This window comes from Syngnathus scovelli, chromosome 5 (assembly GCF_024217435.2).
Source record: "Syngnathus scovelli strain Florida chromosome 5, RoL_Ssco_1.2, whole genome shotgun sequence".
NCBI lineage: Eukaryota > Metazoa > Chordata > Actinopteri > Syngnathiformes > Syngnathidae > Syngnathus > Syngnathus scovelli.
The window spans coordinates 12,262,438-12,278,730 of record NC_090851.1 but is presented as its reverse complement, the minus strand read 5'-3'; the positions used below and the strand labels follow the sequence as shown (position 1 = coordinate 12,278,730).

The 16,293-nt window shown below is 40.3% G+C and overlaps 1 protein-coding gene across 9 annotated transcripts in view; it reads left to right on the top strand.

The window, feature by feature from the left end:
- Positions 1–16,293, top strand: part of LOC125968764 (endonuclease V) — a 79,294-nt gene that overhangs the window by 10,985 nt on the left and 52,016 nt on the right. For 8 of the 9 annotated variants that reach the window (XM_068650921.1, XM_049720151.2, XM_068650920.1 and 5 more), the window contains 3 exons: positions 394–462; positions 3,237–3,365; positions 15,900–15,969. In XM_068650921.1, coding sequence (XP_068507022.1) covers positions 394–462; positions 3,237–3,365; positions 15,900–15,968 — 267 coding nt within the window. In that variant the 3' untranslated portion in view covers position 15,969. Of the gene's footprint in view, positions 1–393; positions 463–3,236; positions 3,366–3,588; positions 3,774–15,899; positions 15,970–16,293 lie in introns of those variants that run through there. The other variant, XM_049720153.2, reaches the window with a different exon arrangement.

Genomic DNA, 16,293 nt, shown 5'->3' with positions numbered 1-16,293 from the left:
TCTAATTCTGATACCAATCGAAGGTTTCAGAGAATGCAGAGATTATGTAATTTATATTTATATATTTTTCATGTATATGTCTTAATTACCTAACCAATGTCATCAGATTAAATGGTAAATAAATAAATGGCTTTATCCATGGTGAATATAGCATCTTCATATAATTTTGTGAAAACGTTTCACTTAAAACAGATAGGAATATTAATGAAGAAATTCTCTACGTGAAAAAGAACCTCAAGGCCATTTAAGCAGACTTTTTTTAAATGCAAGAAACAGTATTGAAGCATTCATTTGTCAAAATAAACCAAAGAAAGCAAACTAGTTCTTTCTTCACACTGCATGTTTTTTCTTCTTCTTTGTTTCTGACCTCCAATATTTTCTTTGTTTACATAGATATCAGCACTGCAGAAAGGTGGAGACTGCTTTCCACTCAGAGCTACCTCTGGCAAAGTGCTTGGAAAGGTGAGAAGGAAAGATATGAAAATAAAAACAAATTACTGTCAAATACTTCGCCTCTGCAGATGACCAAAAGTTCATGTGCAACTAAATAAACTGGGTATCACTATGGACTGTATGCACACTGTATTTTCACATTTAGGCTACAGAGGCATGCTACCTCTGTCTAGTCTAACGCCTAGCGACACCATGAAATTCTTTATAATATACTGCAATCTGCTGAAATGACGTCAATTTACTGTAAATGACTAATTACCATAATTGCCGGACTATGAGCTGCACCGGATCATAAGCCGCACCAGCTGAAATTCAGGGACATTTCAGTTTTTTTCTTACATAAGCCGCACCGGACTATAAACCGCACGTGCACACGAGTTTTTTACAAAGAAAGACAGTACATAGAAAGCCTTTTTAACGTTTTAATAACATACTTGAACATGTCTTTCTAAACATTGCCTGTGATGCAGCAGTAGTACCGCAGCAACGCGGAAGTGTGCACGCGAGTTATTAGCAAAGAAAGACTGGACACAGAAAGTTTTTTTTAAAGCTTTAATAACATACCTTAACATTTCTTTCCAAACACTCCCTGTGACGCGGCAGTAATACCGCAGCAACACGGAAGTAACACAGCAAAGTCACAGACGCGGCGGTAACACAGCAGCAACACAGCAGCAACACGGTAGCACAGCACTAACAGGGCTGGTTAAAAAAAATATACCAGTAAAAGTAAAAAAACAGCCATCTTCATCTTCCTCCTGTGCACTGAAACCATTGAAGTCTTCCTCCTTAGTGTCCAATTGGAATAGCGTTAGATATCCTTCGCCTCACACTTTCTCAGTCTCTCTTTCGTCGTTGGTTTTATGCATTTCTTCGAGTGTGAAGAGGGTCTGTTCATGCTAATCTTATTCATGCACAAAGCGCTAAATTATATTAAACTAGCAAGCGACACGTATAGCTTAAAAGCGGCATCGTATGCATTTCTTTTGTCCCCCATAATGACGGTTTGTGTATAAAAGCTTCCTGTCTTTGTGTGAATGCGAGTGTGTGCGTGATGCGCGAGACGATCACGTCTTCTTCGGCGCATTATCTCTTCTTCGTCTGTCTCGCTCTTGCTTCCTGCTAGAGCGCCCCTTGGAAACCGGAGGCCGTAAAAATCCATAAGTACGCTCCAGAGTAGACACAAGATAATGTCATCAACATCGACTGCCTTTGGCTTAAAAGCGGCATCATATGCATTTCTTTTGTCCCCCATGATGACGGTTTGTGTATAAAGGCTTCCTTTCAGTAATGTCCGACTTGATCGCGTTCTGCGTGATGCGCAAAATGTAAACACAAACTAGCGCGTCTTCTTCGGCGCATTATCTCTTCTCCGCCTGTCTCGCTCTTGCTTCCTGCTAGAGCGCCCCCTAGAGGCCGGAGGCCGTAAAAATCCATAAGTACGCCGCACCGCCGTTTAAGGTTCAAAGTAACCTTCTGAATAAAATGCATTAAAAGTTCACATTCATTACAACTTGTTTTTGGTGAGCAAAATGTCAGAAGAATTGAATTTAAATGCTGATTGATTGGGTTTTAATACAATGCAGATGGTCCAAACAGCGCCACTGCTTTGTGTAATCTCTGAGTGATATGGCAGAGTAAGAGAAAGGGTTTAGAGCACAGGTGTCAAACTCAAGGCCCGGGGGCCAGATACATCATACATCATTCTATGTGGCCCGCGAAGACAAATTGTGCATCAAATTTGTGTGACATTACTAGAATTGCAAATTGTCTTCACTTTTAATAATACATTTTAAAAAAAATATTTCACCAGTTTTTACTCGTCTGATTTAAAAACGAGTTATTTGTCAGTTTGTTTTGTAGCTTTTACTGTATATAATAGTGTTAAGAGTAAAAGTGATCAAGTTATCACAAAAATCACGAAAAACAATCTTATATAAGCCGCACCTGACTATAAGCCGCAGGGTCCAAAATTATGGAAAAAAGTCACGGCTTATAGTCCGGAAATTACGGTACCTGATTATTAGCTCCAGTTATCCAAGTGTCAACTAAACAATCACATCACCATATCACATTTAATGAGCCGTTTGCTGTATCGCAGTACATGCAGGTGCGTGTGAACAGAAACTTAAAAAGTGTGACAGTCAACTCATTTATAGCAGGAATTCTCAACCATTGTGCCATTGCACGTCTGTCGTGCGAGATCCTCATGTTACTTGCGGAGCTGGCGGGGGGGGGGGCACAGGGACACGGGCTGCCCCATCCCTCATAGGGCGCATACAGTATAATGAATGTTTATTAGCGTTTTCTGATTATTTATTTAGGTTTGTAAATAAAAAATAAAAAAAGTGTTCTTGGTTTTGTCGGACGTCAGAGATATCCTTGGCCCCCATAAGCCCTTCATAGAAAAAAAAATCCTAGCTAAGCCAGTGAATCAGGTGTGCCCCAGAATGTATCTAAAGTCAATTGTTGACAAAAAGTGTATTTTTCTAATAATGTACAAACTACCGTACAAGAAATAGAAACAAAATGAAAGCTAATAAAACCACACATTAGAGAGACAGGCAAACAAAACATGATCACAAAAGGGAACAATGCAATGTCTCTACTTAACATTCAGAAGTAGATTTTTTTTTATCTAACAATGTAGCTGCTTTCAAAAGATAAATAAACGATCCGATATAGCCGATCAGATCGGCGAGAAGTCATAATACAGGATAAGGAAATGGAGGTGGGACTTTCTTTCTAACTCATCATTCACATCCACTCAACTCTTCATGCAGGCACTGCGTAGCTCAGATAAGAGCACCAAGCCAGTCTATGTGTCAGTTGGCCACAAGATCAGTCTGGACACAGCCGTTCGGCTCACCCACTCCTGTAGCCGATTCAGAGTCCCGGAACCAATCAGACAGGTACCAAAAGACCCGCAAATGTACACACACATTTGTTATCTGCTAAAATCAATGCGCAAATTGCTACCATATCGAAGCTTAATACCTACAATAGAAAGAGGTACATTCTCAACATGAAAACATCCTGAAACTGAAAGCTATTAAGTTCACAACCACATTCATGGTAGTAATAAAACATCCATCCATCCATTTTCTGTACCGCTTGTCCCCACGGGGGTTTCAGGCATGCTGGAGCATATCCCAGCAGTCATTGGGCAGGAGGCGGGGGTCACCCTGAACCGGTTGCCAGCCAATCGTAGGGCACACTGCCATCCACACTCGCACTCACACCTATGGGCAATTTGGAGTGCTCAATCAGTGCATGTTTTTGGGATGAGGGAGGAAACCGGAGTGCCCGGAGAAACCCCACGCAGGCACGGGGAGAACATGCAAACTCCTGTGAGGCGGATGTGCTAGCCAGTGCTGAATCATGTTTCATTAGGGCGGCTCGGTGGCCTTAATGAAACATGATTCAGCATAATTATCACACAGCTTAAACCTTTGCATGTATAGAGTGACAGTTACAGGGACAAAAATAAAATAAAGCAGGGCCACATCCTAATTTTCAATCCTCCAATGTTCAAATTTCCATTTATACTTGAATTGTAAATCTGTAACCTATTTAATTGTACTAAGTTCATTTTGTTTTTCCTTATTTAATCACTTCACTGGTTTCTTTTATATCAAACAAATTGTTTTAGGTTATTCACCTGACATGTTTCGGCGGTTTCTTCCGCCTTCATCAGAGTGTCACAGATGTGATGGTGACGCGTCTTTAAGACGAAACATGTCAGGTGAATAACCTAAAACAATTTGTTTGATATAAAAGAAACCAGTGAACTGTAACCTATTTGAAAAACTAAAAACACTAAATGAACAGTTTGTTGACCCTTGCAATATTACCAGACGATGTACTATTTGCTAATTGATTTTTCTTGTTTTCTGTCTTTTCTGGCGTAATTTGATGCATTGGTCCCAGAAAGTATGTGACATCATTACAGTTTGCATCACGGGTAAATCAGAATATGGTGAAAGAGCAGATGCGGGAATCGAACTCACGGTGGCGGCACACAAGACAGGCGAGAGTGTGCCCCTCCGAAAGAGCAGGTATTGTTTTAGATTCAACCAAGGTAGTGACATCACAGAAGCATATAGGACATTTTAGTAAAACGAAAATGCGTTTAGTGATCACCAAAATTCAATTGTTTAATGGCACATGATACATTAGGTGAGATAATTAGAGAGATACAGTAGAGGGAAATTAATTGCTACCCTGTGGTAAGATTATTATGCTTCATTGTGAATGGTCTACAATACATCTTATCTAGTCTTACTCATCTCCACTGTGTATTACGAGAAATATCACAGCAGCTGATGACTCTTAACAAGGTACGTGAGTATTGAGAAATGCTGTTAGGTTTACAGCCCTCATGTGAACACTCAAATAAGATATTGCCTTGACAGCATCAGGTCTTATTAAAACACCCACCCACGTTTTTGGTAGGAGGAAAAAACATGTTTTGGATGACCTTAACTGATCCCTCTATGCCCCCCCCCCCCCCCCCCCCCCCACACACACACACACACACACACACACACACACACTTGCTTCCACTAGGCTGTGCTGTGTTCCCACTCTTTGGTATGCTTTTTATGTTCCACTGCAATGCCATTTCAACGTGCAGACATTTTCAAATCAGCAGAAGTAGCTAACTCATCCCTCCCTTTATGTGTCCTTATTTCATCAAAGTATTATCATGAGTTGTTTAGCTGGTGAGAGGGGAGTGGAGGCGTCTTTAGCAGTGCTAGTAGGAGCGACGGTCGGGGTGAACATGGACAGCAGACAAAAAAGGGGGACGTCAACCTTCTGTCCTGTATTGACACTGCTTATTTTAAACACTTGTTCCCAAATACTGTCTCTCCTCTGGCATGCTTCACTTGTCACCTCTGGTGTCTTTCACAAACATCTTTATCACTGACAACACTTTCCGCAAATTTTAGAAACATTAATTTAGTGAGCACGTGCAATACCAAAGTGTGGCAAAACGTACTTCCGGTTTTTGGAAGGTGAAATTCAGTTTGATTTTCATAATTTGTGCAGAAAGCTCGTGTGGTTTATGTAATCAGTGACTGGTATCTGACATTAGACGTGTTCCATAAAATCTGTCAGATTGTAAAAAAAGTACAGTTGAAAGAATTATTTTGTATTTTTTGGGGTTGGTACAAACTGTCTTGTAGCTGCATTGCTAAAATTGTTTTGTTAACATAACTATTTGATCACACTGTATCTGCAAACGAATACAAACGAACTCTTCTTTCTCTGCTTATATCACAAGTGAAAAAAAACATGCCTTCCTTCTACATTGGGCCCAGTGAGGGATCGAAAGAAAGAAAAGATGAAAGGAAAAATGACATCATGGTGAAATCCTGCAGTGAAGGTTGATGGGTGCACAGTGCACACTGCAGCAGAATCTCTCCCACACCTTCAGTTGCTAACACTTGTCTCTATCTTATGTAGCTCTCAATAAAGCCTGAAAGAAAGTACTGTGAGCGGCAGTGGAGGATGGTCACACCATGATCATCTATTGCTTTCTGTTTTTTTCTTCTCAACGTTTGAGTTGGTGCATGCAGTGAAAGACTATCAAAAGACATATTAGAAGGAGCTTGCACATAATTTGTGGCCCCTCAATAGGTCATTTCATATATACAAGATCCATGTCAAACCAAGTGATCGCATGAGTTTGTGCTTTTAAAAGAGTGGAATCATTTTGAGTGAGTGTCTCATGAAATCTAATGGACCGGATCCTGTCTACATTAAATACTGTTCAGTACAAGCTGTGTGAAATTCTGTGCGATGATTTCCATTAGAGCTCATCCATCTCAAACAAGTCACACGGGACAAATCATGTATCGTCCTAAAATTGGCAAATCAATAAAACTGGCTCGATTGGTTCGGGCAGTTCCCGATCTTGACCCAGCAAATGGCTATGTTGAGCCTTTGTGCTGTTCAAAGTCAAAGTCAGCTTTATTGTCAATTTCTCCACATGCCAAAGACACACAAAGAAACCGAAATTTCGTTCCCCGCTATCCCACGGTGACAAGACATGGCCCACAATAGACAATCAAGTAAACAAGTAGACAAAAGTGTACTGAATAAATAATGAATAAATAACACAACAAATATATAAGAGGAGCAAAAAGGAGCAAGGGAGCGTACAGCAGACATTCCAGAAAATAGCGCAACAGTGCCACACGCTACGCAGAAGGGGGTAGCGAGTTCAGGGTCCTAACAGCCTGGAGAAAGAAGCTGTTGGCGAGTCTGGTGGTGCGGGACCGCAGGCTCCTGTACCTCTTCCCAGAGGGCAGAAGGTCAAACAAAGAGTGAGCTGGGTGACTCACATCACTTGCAATCGTGGTTGCCTTGCGGGCGAGATGGGAGGTGTAAATGTCCTTCAGGGAGGAGAGCGAAGCACCAATAACCTTACCAGCCGTATTCACTATGCGCTGCAGGGCCTTCAAGTTCTGTTCAGTGCAGCTACCACCCCAGACAGCGATGCGGTGAGGACGCTCTCAATGGTGCCATGGTAGAATGTAGACAGGACTGCCTGAGGAGCACATGCACGCCTGAGCTTCCGCAGGAAGTACAGGCGGCGCTGAGCTTTCTTTCCCAGTGACGCGGTGTTCGCGGACCAGGAGAGGTCCTCACTGATGTGCACCCCCAGGAACTTGGTGCAGCTCACCCTCTCCACCACAGCACCGTCGATGATCAGCGGCAGGTGTTTTGTGTGACCCTTCCAGAAGTCAACAACGATTTATTATTTGTTATTAGCATCATTAGAACAAGTTGAAAAATAGTAACGAGAAATCTAATTCCCCTGTGTGTTTGCTAATATATACATATGCTGCCTTAAAACGGAAATAAATATATCTCCCTCTTATAAAAGCCCAGTCACTCATAAGCGGGTATAGCCAGGGAATTGGCTCTAGTAGTTTTGAAATTGCAATGTTAACATTGCAATTCAAAAAAGGTCTAGAGAAATCACTTTTCATAGGACTGATGACGTTCAGCACTGTCCATAACCCTCAACCCTTTGTTTCATACATGTTTTTCAGAAGCATCCTTTACAATCCTGATGAAGGTCAAATTCTACTTCTATGCCATTTATTTTCACTTTAAATTCATATCTTTTGATCCTCAGAGAAAAACCATTTCCCTAACTAAAAAAAAATCCACAATGGGAAGTTTATGGCATATCACTAAATCACACACACCACTGGTCACTGATACATCTTCACAAGCAGCTTTTCTCTTTCCAATTGGCAAGTCTCAAATTGAGTGACAAATGGTCCGCCCTGGATAGGAAGCTAAAATCATGCAATAGATAGATACCCATCGGGGCTGGGCTGGGCTGATGGTGGTCCGCTGGTCATTATCCCTATAGGCTGAAATCAATCCAACCTTTCATCCCTCCCCGCAGACGTACATCCACTGGTAATGGGACTCTTAGGAGCTCCCTGAGACACACAGTAACATCACATATCCAGGTCCTCTCTGCGCTGTCTGAGTGTGTTGCACTAAGTACAATAATAGACAATAAAAATATAATTATATAATATTTGCTGCCTCGTGGCATCATTCGGGTGAATCCTTTGCCAGAATAGATTGTTGTATATGCATTTTCTTCTTGAGGAATACTCACATTTGATTAACTACAGTACCCCGGAAAAGTATTCACCCTCTTCTGACCGTCCTATTTTCGGGGGATGGTTTTCATATTTCAATGTTTAAACGAATCTAAATATCAAAGATAACCCAAGTAAATTGGTAGCTCGGTGAGCCACTGGTTAGCACGTCCGCCTCACAGTTTGAAGGGTGCGGGTTTGACTTCCTGAATGGAGTTTGCATGTTCTCCCCGCGCCTGCGTGGGTTTTCTCCGGGTCCTCCTGTTTCCTCCCACATCCCAAAAACATGCACTGATTGAGCACTCCAAATTGCCCGTAGGTGTGAGTGCGAGTGCGGATGGTTGTTTGTCTCTGTGTGCCCTGCGATTGGCTTGCAACCGGTTCAGGGTGTCCCCCGCCTATCGCCTGATAACTGCTTGGATAGGCTCCAGCACGCCCGCGACCCCCGTGGGGACAAGCGGTACAGAAAATGAATGGATAGCTGGATGGACCCAAGTAAATATAAGATCGATTTCCAAATGATTATTTTCTTTTGGAAAAAAGGGAAAAAAAACTACCTTCCCTGTCATGAATTCAAATCATTTGTTGATAGACCACGTTTTTCACACAGTACCAGGAAGCTTGGATTTTTTTTCCTTAATTAAAAAAAAACACCATTTAGAAACTGTCAGCAAAATGGGTTATTGTGTTTCATTGTCTTGCTGCTGCTTATCCATAGGCCATAGCTAATCATTGTCTTTCTGCCGATCCACTCACACTAGAAGAAATGCATCCATGCAATACCGAAAGCTCTTTGGATATTGGATGCATACAACCCCCCAGCTAAGAAGCAATTAGTGTGCCTCCATCTTGGGTTTCCATGCAGCCTGAGTGTCAGGCAGAGACAGGAAATGTAAAAGCAGCTGCAGTGCCAGAATGCAAAAACAGATGGAATTTTAATGTGAGTGATAGATAGACCATGCAAAGTCTGCATGAACGGAATGAAAAAGATTGAGGAATTCGTAGTGGACAGGTAGGGTATACATGTGGCGGGAAGGGGAGGAGAAATGCAACATGTTTGTTTTTGTGAAGAACCGTTGCTCGTGTGTGTGTGTGTGTGTGTGTGCGTGTGTGTGTGTGCGTGTGCGTGTGTGTGTGTGTGTGTGTGTGTGTGTGCGTGCGTGTGTGTGTGTGTGTGTGTGCGTGTGTGTGTGTGTGTGTGTGTGTGTTTGTGTGCGTGCATGCATGTGCTGAGCATCTCCCTTTTTTTCCCAAAACTCACACCCTTCTGTCCCCTACTTCATTCGTCCTCTGTTTACATGACTGACTTTTATACATCCATCCAGCCACTGCCATCCATCCATTTTCTTTCCTCTCTGATACTTTCTGAATAATTCAGAGCAGCATAGCTTGAGTATTTTTGGTTATGCTCTCTCGTCTGCAGTTCCGGAAAAAGTTTGAAATATGCACAGTTGCACACAGTCCTCCGTGTGCACAAATCTGACTGCAAAAAAAAAACGCAAAAAAAACTAAACTTCCTCCTATTAGTGACAACAAAGAAGAAAAAATAGCCTTACATTGATAATGACAGTAAAAGTACTTGCAGGAGTTTTTCAGAAGTTCATCATCAGTGTTCTCCCTGTTTCTGAAATCCCTGCATTTATCAATCCATCCATTTGTCTTTCCCTTCATCCGTCCGTCTGCCCATCCTCTCTACTACTTGTTGTCATGTCTTACTTTATTGTGTTTATTCTAAATTGGGAAAATAGAATTTGATTTGGAAGCGTCGTCACAGTGCCTCTTTGTCATCTCATCAGACGGTCTTTTGTCATTTGTAAGCGTCACCCACAGAGAGTTTTGTTTTTGCTGATGTTTGTTTTGTCTGAGAGTGAACACAATTTTTCAAAAAGTTATGAACCAATTTGAAAAGAATTTTGTGCTTAGCTGGGCAATGGGCCAAGGAAGACGATTAGATTTCAAGGTCAGCCAGTTGACACACTGATCTTTAGAAAGAATTGTTTGCATCAAGATGCATTTTGCTACCAGGTTAAATATCTGCACATATATAATAAAACATAAATAGAAGGAACATTTTCTAACTAATGTGTACACTATAGTGATAAATGATTATCCTTGATGCTAGTACAGTAAACCTCCATTTATCACCGGGTCTATGTTTCAGAAACCCATCTGCAGTCGCTAAAAATCTGCAGTATAGAGAGACCGTATGCCATTTTTAATTGTGTTTTTTAGTTTTACCAATCCCCCACACTTCAAACATTTCTAAACTAAACAAAACACTTAAAGTTACAGTATTAGAATCAGGATAATAATTAGAAGTTTTTCAATTAAGGTTTAATGCTTCCGATTCTGAAATCGATCATCCATGAGTGAAACGTCTGCATACTGATTCCGATACAGATTGTGTGGATTAGCCGTATATTTCTCACTTTATCTAGAGTGAGTACTGGCGAAAAAAGGAAATGTTATTCTTATCAGCAATGCAAAGTTTTCATCAACTTTGCCAATCACGTACTTTTCCACAACAATCATCTGACATCATCTGAGGCCAATGGATTGGAGCACCAATATTTATAATGGTTTTGGATTTTCTTTTATAGTTAGTTTTTATTTCATTTTGACTTTTGTTTTTCCAAATCAATTAGTTTAATTAGTGGTGCAAGGCTGAGCTTTAAGCATCTGGCTAGGTGTTATTTTACTTATTCTTTATGTATGCACATTTTTTTTTTCAATTTTCAATTTTTTTTTTTTTTTTTTTATGAATAACCTTAACTCAAACATAGTTAACATATTTTACCACAAACATTTCCCAAACATTTTCAGCTCAAGATCCACATGAAACACTTGTTTCCTCCCCTTGGCCCAGACATTTAAAGATGCATCATGTCTAACCTCGACTTCAACATGTACTCATAAATTATGGCCAAATAACAAAACTCACTAATTTATAGCAATAGACATGATTCAAAGAGCCCTTAGCAAAAACGAGTGTGTGCCTGTGACAATCAGTCAGATAGCTTGCAGCATTTTATTCTTAAAATAAAATTTGTTGAACCACAATCAATTGTGTTGCTCTTTATATTTTCTGACGCACTTGACTATTTTTGCTTATAATGAATTCTGGCTTATCTGATCATTTATTCCTTTTCTACACATGTGAACTAAATACATTAATAGACATCTACAGAGTCATGACAAAGAAGTTATAAAAATAATAACGTGAGACTGACATCACAGCGCCATTGGTGCCAGCTCTACCAGTTGACTTGTGGAACTTTTCTGACATTGCCAAAAGGATGTGATTGATTTAAATCGGACATCTCCTCTGGGCCCTGAGGCTGTCTAAATGTTAATATATGTCTGTCTGACATTCTGGTGCTGCAGCCACTGGACTCCTAAGCCTTCTTTGAATGGAATGCGGTCGGTGGCAGTGAGCACAATTTGAATAATTATTATTAAAACGCTTTGACTTTAGCCAACATTTGGCTTAGTTGAAGAATCTGAAAAGGGTGGCAGGATGGAGTGGACAAGCAAAGAGGATCGACAAGCATAGCTTCCTGCTTTAAGGGCTTTTGTCAGGCTAAATGATAAATACTTGCCTGGGGCCACTGGTCCAGACACCTCTGCACGTCTGTGTGTGTGTTGTCTGACAGCGCCCAAAGCTACTGCAAAGAGCCACCAGTGCACATCTGTTTGCTTGTGGCCTTTTCTTCACTCTGCATAAGCACGTCCTTTCTTTGTCCTCTTTTTCAAGTACACTCAGTGCAATGACTGTGCTCTCTTGATGTGGCCATTCAAAACAATATAAGTTGGCTATTTCTTGACAGTATTGATTTATACCAACATAGCTTTGTCTTGAAGCAGTAAATGCAGGTTTGAGTTCTACTTTTGGCGGTGAGTGGGGTCAAAAATATTTGGGATAGAGACAAACAAATGATAGCTGATGTTGTGTCAGAGAGAGAATTTTTAATTGAAAATGGGATTGAAATCATGTATGAAGAATTTCAATTTGTTGTATTATCAAACAGTTGTAAAATTAATGGAGCGAGGTTAGACTTGGTGCTGAACTATTTCAAATTTGACATTAATTGTAAGCATATTTTTTCCTGTAGTGCTTCTGCATCCCTACACGTTGGTGGCAGTGTTAAACTTACCTTCACCTGCTAATTGTGACTGAACCAAATTCACTACATATGCTCGTGATTCTCAACAAGAATCAGTAGGCTGCAGATTTATTTTGAGCACTGCTGTCTCACAGCTTTGCCTGCAGGTCGGATTGTGCAGAGTTTTTATACTATTGTGGTTGTGTGGGCTCTCTGTGGATCCCTTCCAAAACTATGAGTGAGAAGGCTTGCCTGTCTTTATGTATGAGTTTTGTGATTGACTGGTGATCAGTCTACTGTGTAGCGCAGCTCTTGTCTCCAGATCCCCATGACACTGCGAGGCACATGCAGATGGATGATTTGCTTCTCCAACAATTTTCTCTTTATTTCAAACCAAATCTAGTGGTGTTAGTCACAAATTTTTGGGGGTGAAAATAACAGCACTACTTAAGAATCATGCAATTTGTACCTTCTTTTTTTTTTTTTTTATAAAAATGAAGAGTTTATAGTTTTAGTACATGGGAAATGAAGCTCTTCATTACATAGCTGGATTTTAATTTGTTTTCTACCTTGCTTATTCTCACTTTGGACAGATGATAGGTTGATAAAAAAAGCTATTTTAACATACGCTACATAGGAAAATAGATGCAGACACACTTAATCAATCGATAAATCTGGGGTTGCACTTGAACTAATTGTCATTTTTTTATTTTACCAAGACCCTTAGGACATTTCTATGCTTTCAACTTAATTCCCGATTTACTGAATGTTTGCTCATGCAAAAGAAATGGGCCTAAACTTGATCGTTCATGGAAATAGATGTTGAAACTAAAGTACTAACTGCACAACTGAAATTGCATCTACCATTGTGGCAAAATGACTGTTTTCTGCATGGAGGAGTATATGCAAATAGATGAATTTATCATGTGATTTGGCATCATTAAATGCTATGTTTATCAGGCAGGTGCAAACGCTGACAAGAAGGACATACAGGTAAATTAGAGGTGACTTGGAGAAGTGATCTATTACTCTTGTGAACATTTTTGAAATGCTTGACATTAAAATGATCAGGACATGTCTGTTCAGTAATGCAATTTTGTAGCTTCCATATGATTTAAGGGCTTACTTGGAACCAGTTTCAAAAAGGAGTCACGCATCATTGAAGAAAAAAAAATTCAATGCTGAAATTCCTTGCATCTTGGACGTTTCACTGACAGTGACAATTGGTGCAAAGTATTTTAAATATAGTGTTAAGCATTCGAATGTCACACACGAGACAAGTTGCCTAAATCAAACAAAATAAGACTTTTGCTATGTGCTTACTGGCTTGCCCAAAATGATCCGAATTCTTTTCTTTTCTCAGTAATCTCTTTGAATACATCTTCCATTAATTAACAATTCCACCCATTCCATTCCAAAAACTTTCTTTTCTTTCAGGTAGTGTCAGAAATTTTCATTTGGTGTCAGACTCGGAGAACACAAATTTACACAGCAAATACTGAAAAAAAAAAAAAACACTTGTGATTACTTCATATTTTTAAGAAGAAAACTGCAGAAGGAATAAAAGCATAGTTTGTTTACAATTGTAAACTTTTCTATTGGGCCAGGTGTACATGGTAATGGTTGCCTGAGGCAAGGAACTGAAAAGCGTGATGAAGGGGTGTGTGACAACTGCTTGTGTGAAACAGATTGCTTTCCTATTTACTGTGCAAAAGAGCAAGTCAGAAAAAGGAGTTGGTGATTTTTACTGCTTGTTTGATGGTGATGTTATTCTTGCTTTCTGTTATGTTGCACCAGGATTTGATGCTGAATGTCAAAACAAACATAATGCGTGATCAGTACAAGACAGTTAAAATGTTAAAATTCCTCAACAGCCACAAAAGAAACAGGCGCTGGTGGGCCTTTCCCAAAAGGCCGTCCTTATTCTTTGTGAAAGACAGGAGACGGTCGATCTCGTTAACCGGGTACCTGAACACATCGACCTGTTCCATCACCTGTCCCTCCAGCCGAAACGGCTCAGAGAGAGTATGTGGTGTGTCTTGGGTCTGTCAGCCCACACAGGACATCTCTTTTTTTCTTTTTTTTTTTCATTTTCATTTAATTACCATTCAATTGCGGTCCACTTTAGTGTCACTTCCGTTGAACCTGGTGTAGAAAGTGTTGAGCTGCTCCGCAGAAGAGGCACGGTCTGAGCACTGGATGACATCTGCTGTCTGTGCTCTGTTCATCATGATGCTAAGTCTTTTCTCTGGTGAGCTTGTTCTTCCGTCTTGTTCTTGTAGCAAAGCTAAAATTCTGGGTCTTGCGATTCAGCACCATTTTCAACTCTTTGACTCTTTGTCTACTTGCAGAAAAATTATAATTCAAGGTTAATACTTGAAATATTAATTAATTAATTGAAATTTCAGCATGAAATTTCAGAGGCCAATAGTTCGGATTGGTCCGTATTTTGTTAAGAGAAGTTGCGAGGTGTTGCGCCGTTGTCGAACTAGGGTTGTCCCTACCAAACTTGCATCCTGATATGATACCGTTATTGCAGACAAGTGTATTGCCCAAAACCCGATACTGAGCCGATACAATATTGGCAGGAATGATACATACTTTTCTTTTTTAGTATGAAAGTGATCGATTCAAACAAATAACAATGCAACCTCTGATTTCAATGAAAAATACTCACACAGCTGACATCTTCTACTGCTTACATCAATCTTCTACTCCTTACTTTGTTAGCTCCTTCACACGCATGGTTGTTTTGATCATGTGGGCTCTACATGCTAGATCCAAATGCTGCTGGCTAAAAGAGCAGAAGATGATGAGTCTGCAATGGACTGCCTGGATTTTGGATGTTGTCTTGATAGTGTTTTTTTGTTATGGAATTAAACCGATATTTGATGTCATTATCGGACACCCCCACAATAACATCATGTTTACTTTTGGCTTTTTTAAAACATTAAACTGCCATGGAATCATCGACTTTGTGGTTAAAAAACAACTGAACTTTATTTACTATTTTGCAGTTTAACAAAAAGCACGCGTGTAAAAAGGGGGGAATCTGAAATTTCTGTCTGTCGATTTTTCTGTCTGTCTGTCTGTCTGGGACTGTTGCAAATAAATGCAAGTACCTTGTAAAAGCAAGTGCCTTGAAGTGGAGTGCAATACAGTAGCTACCTCCCAAGAGGAATAACACTCATAAATCTGAAAGTCCACTACTTACTTAGTAAATCTTTGTGGAAAGACTTTGGTGAAGGTCTTTTTCAATTTGAGTTTTCCATTTCCAGTGTAACTGTGCTGCAGTGAATAAGGCAACGTCCATGAAGGCACATTTGGATGAGGGTTGGTATGGGCGAACTCGACAGCCTTGAAACAATGCATTTTTATCATTTCGTCAATCCCAAGCAGGCCACAGTTTGGCTCGGTCCTCAAGTAGGACCGAACAATGTTTAGATAGCAGCGTTGGACTGAAGACACGTCTGCGCACAATGATTTATGTTTGTCAGGTTTGGCAGCAAAGACCAGCTGCTTTGTTTGTTCTGTGTCATGTCAGCATCAAGGTCACTTCATTTCCATTTCAATGGTCCAGTGTGTGTGTGTTCACCGTGTCAGGGCTTTCCTGCACACGTTTGATTGCACTTGATTGTATGAGTGATCTCTTTCTTTCCATATCTTTCCCTTGTAACATTCTCACTACCTCATCTATTTTCTTTCCCAGGCTGACTATCACTCCAGAGAGTACCTCCGTGCTCACTTCCCTACTGCAGAGACAGGAAGCACAGAATGAGGTGGGTGACATCACATATTTACATCGTACATATGTACATCCCACACGTTTTTTGTTTTTTTTTTAAGTCTGACGTGCACACTCATGTTTTGACATCCAATTAGGGAGAGCTAATTTGTCTCTGTGTATATTATAAAGCCACAGCATATGACTCATTGAGCAAACTGAAAATAAATGTATCCTGTCAGCGTTGTTGGCAAACATAATCATTCTCATCAAAGTTGCCATTTCATTTTAACCCATGTAACCTAGAGGAGAATAAACACTCTGAAAAACTCAGCTTTTGCTTCTACATTTGGCAGAAGTGTTTACATTTCTTATTAGA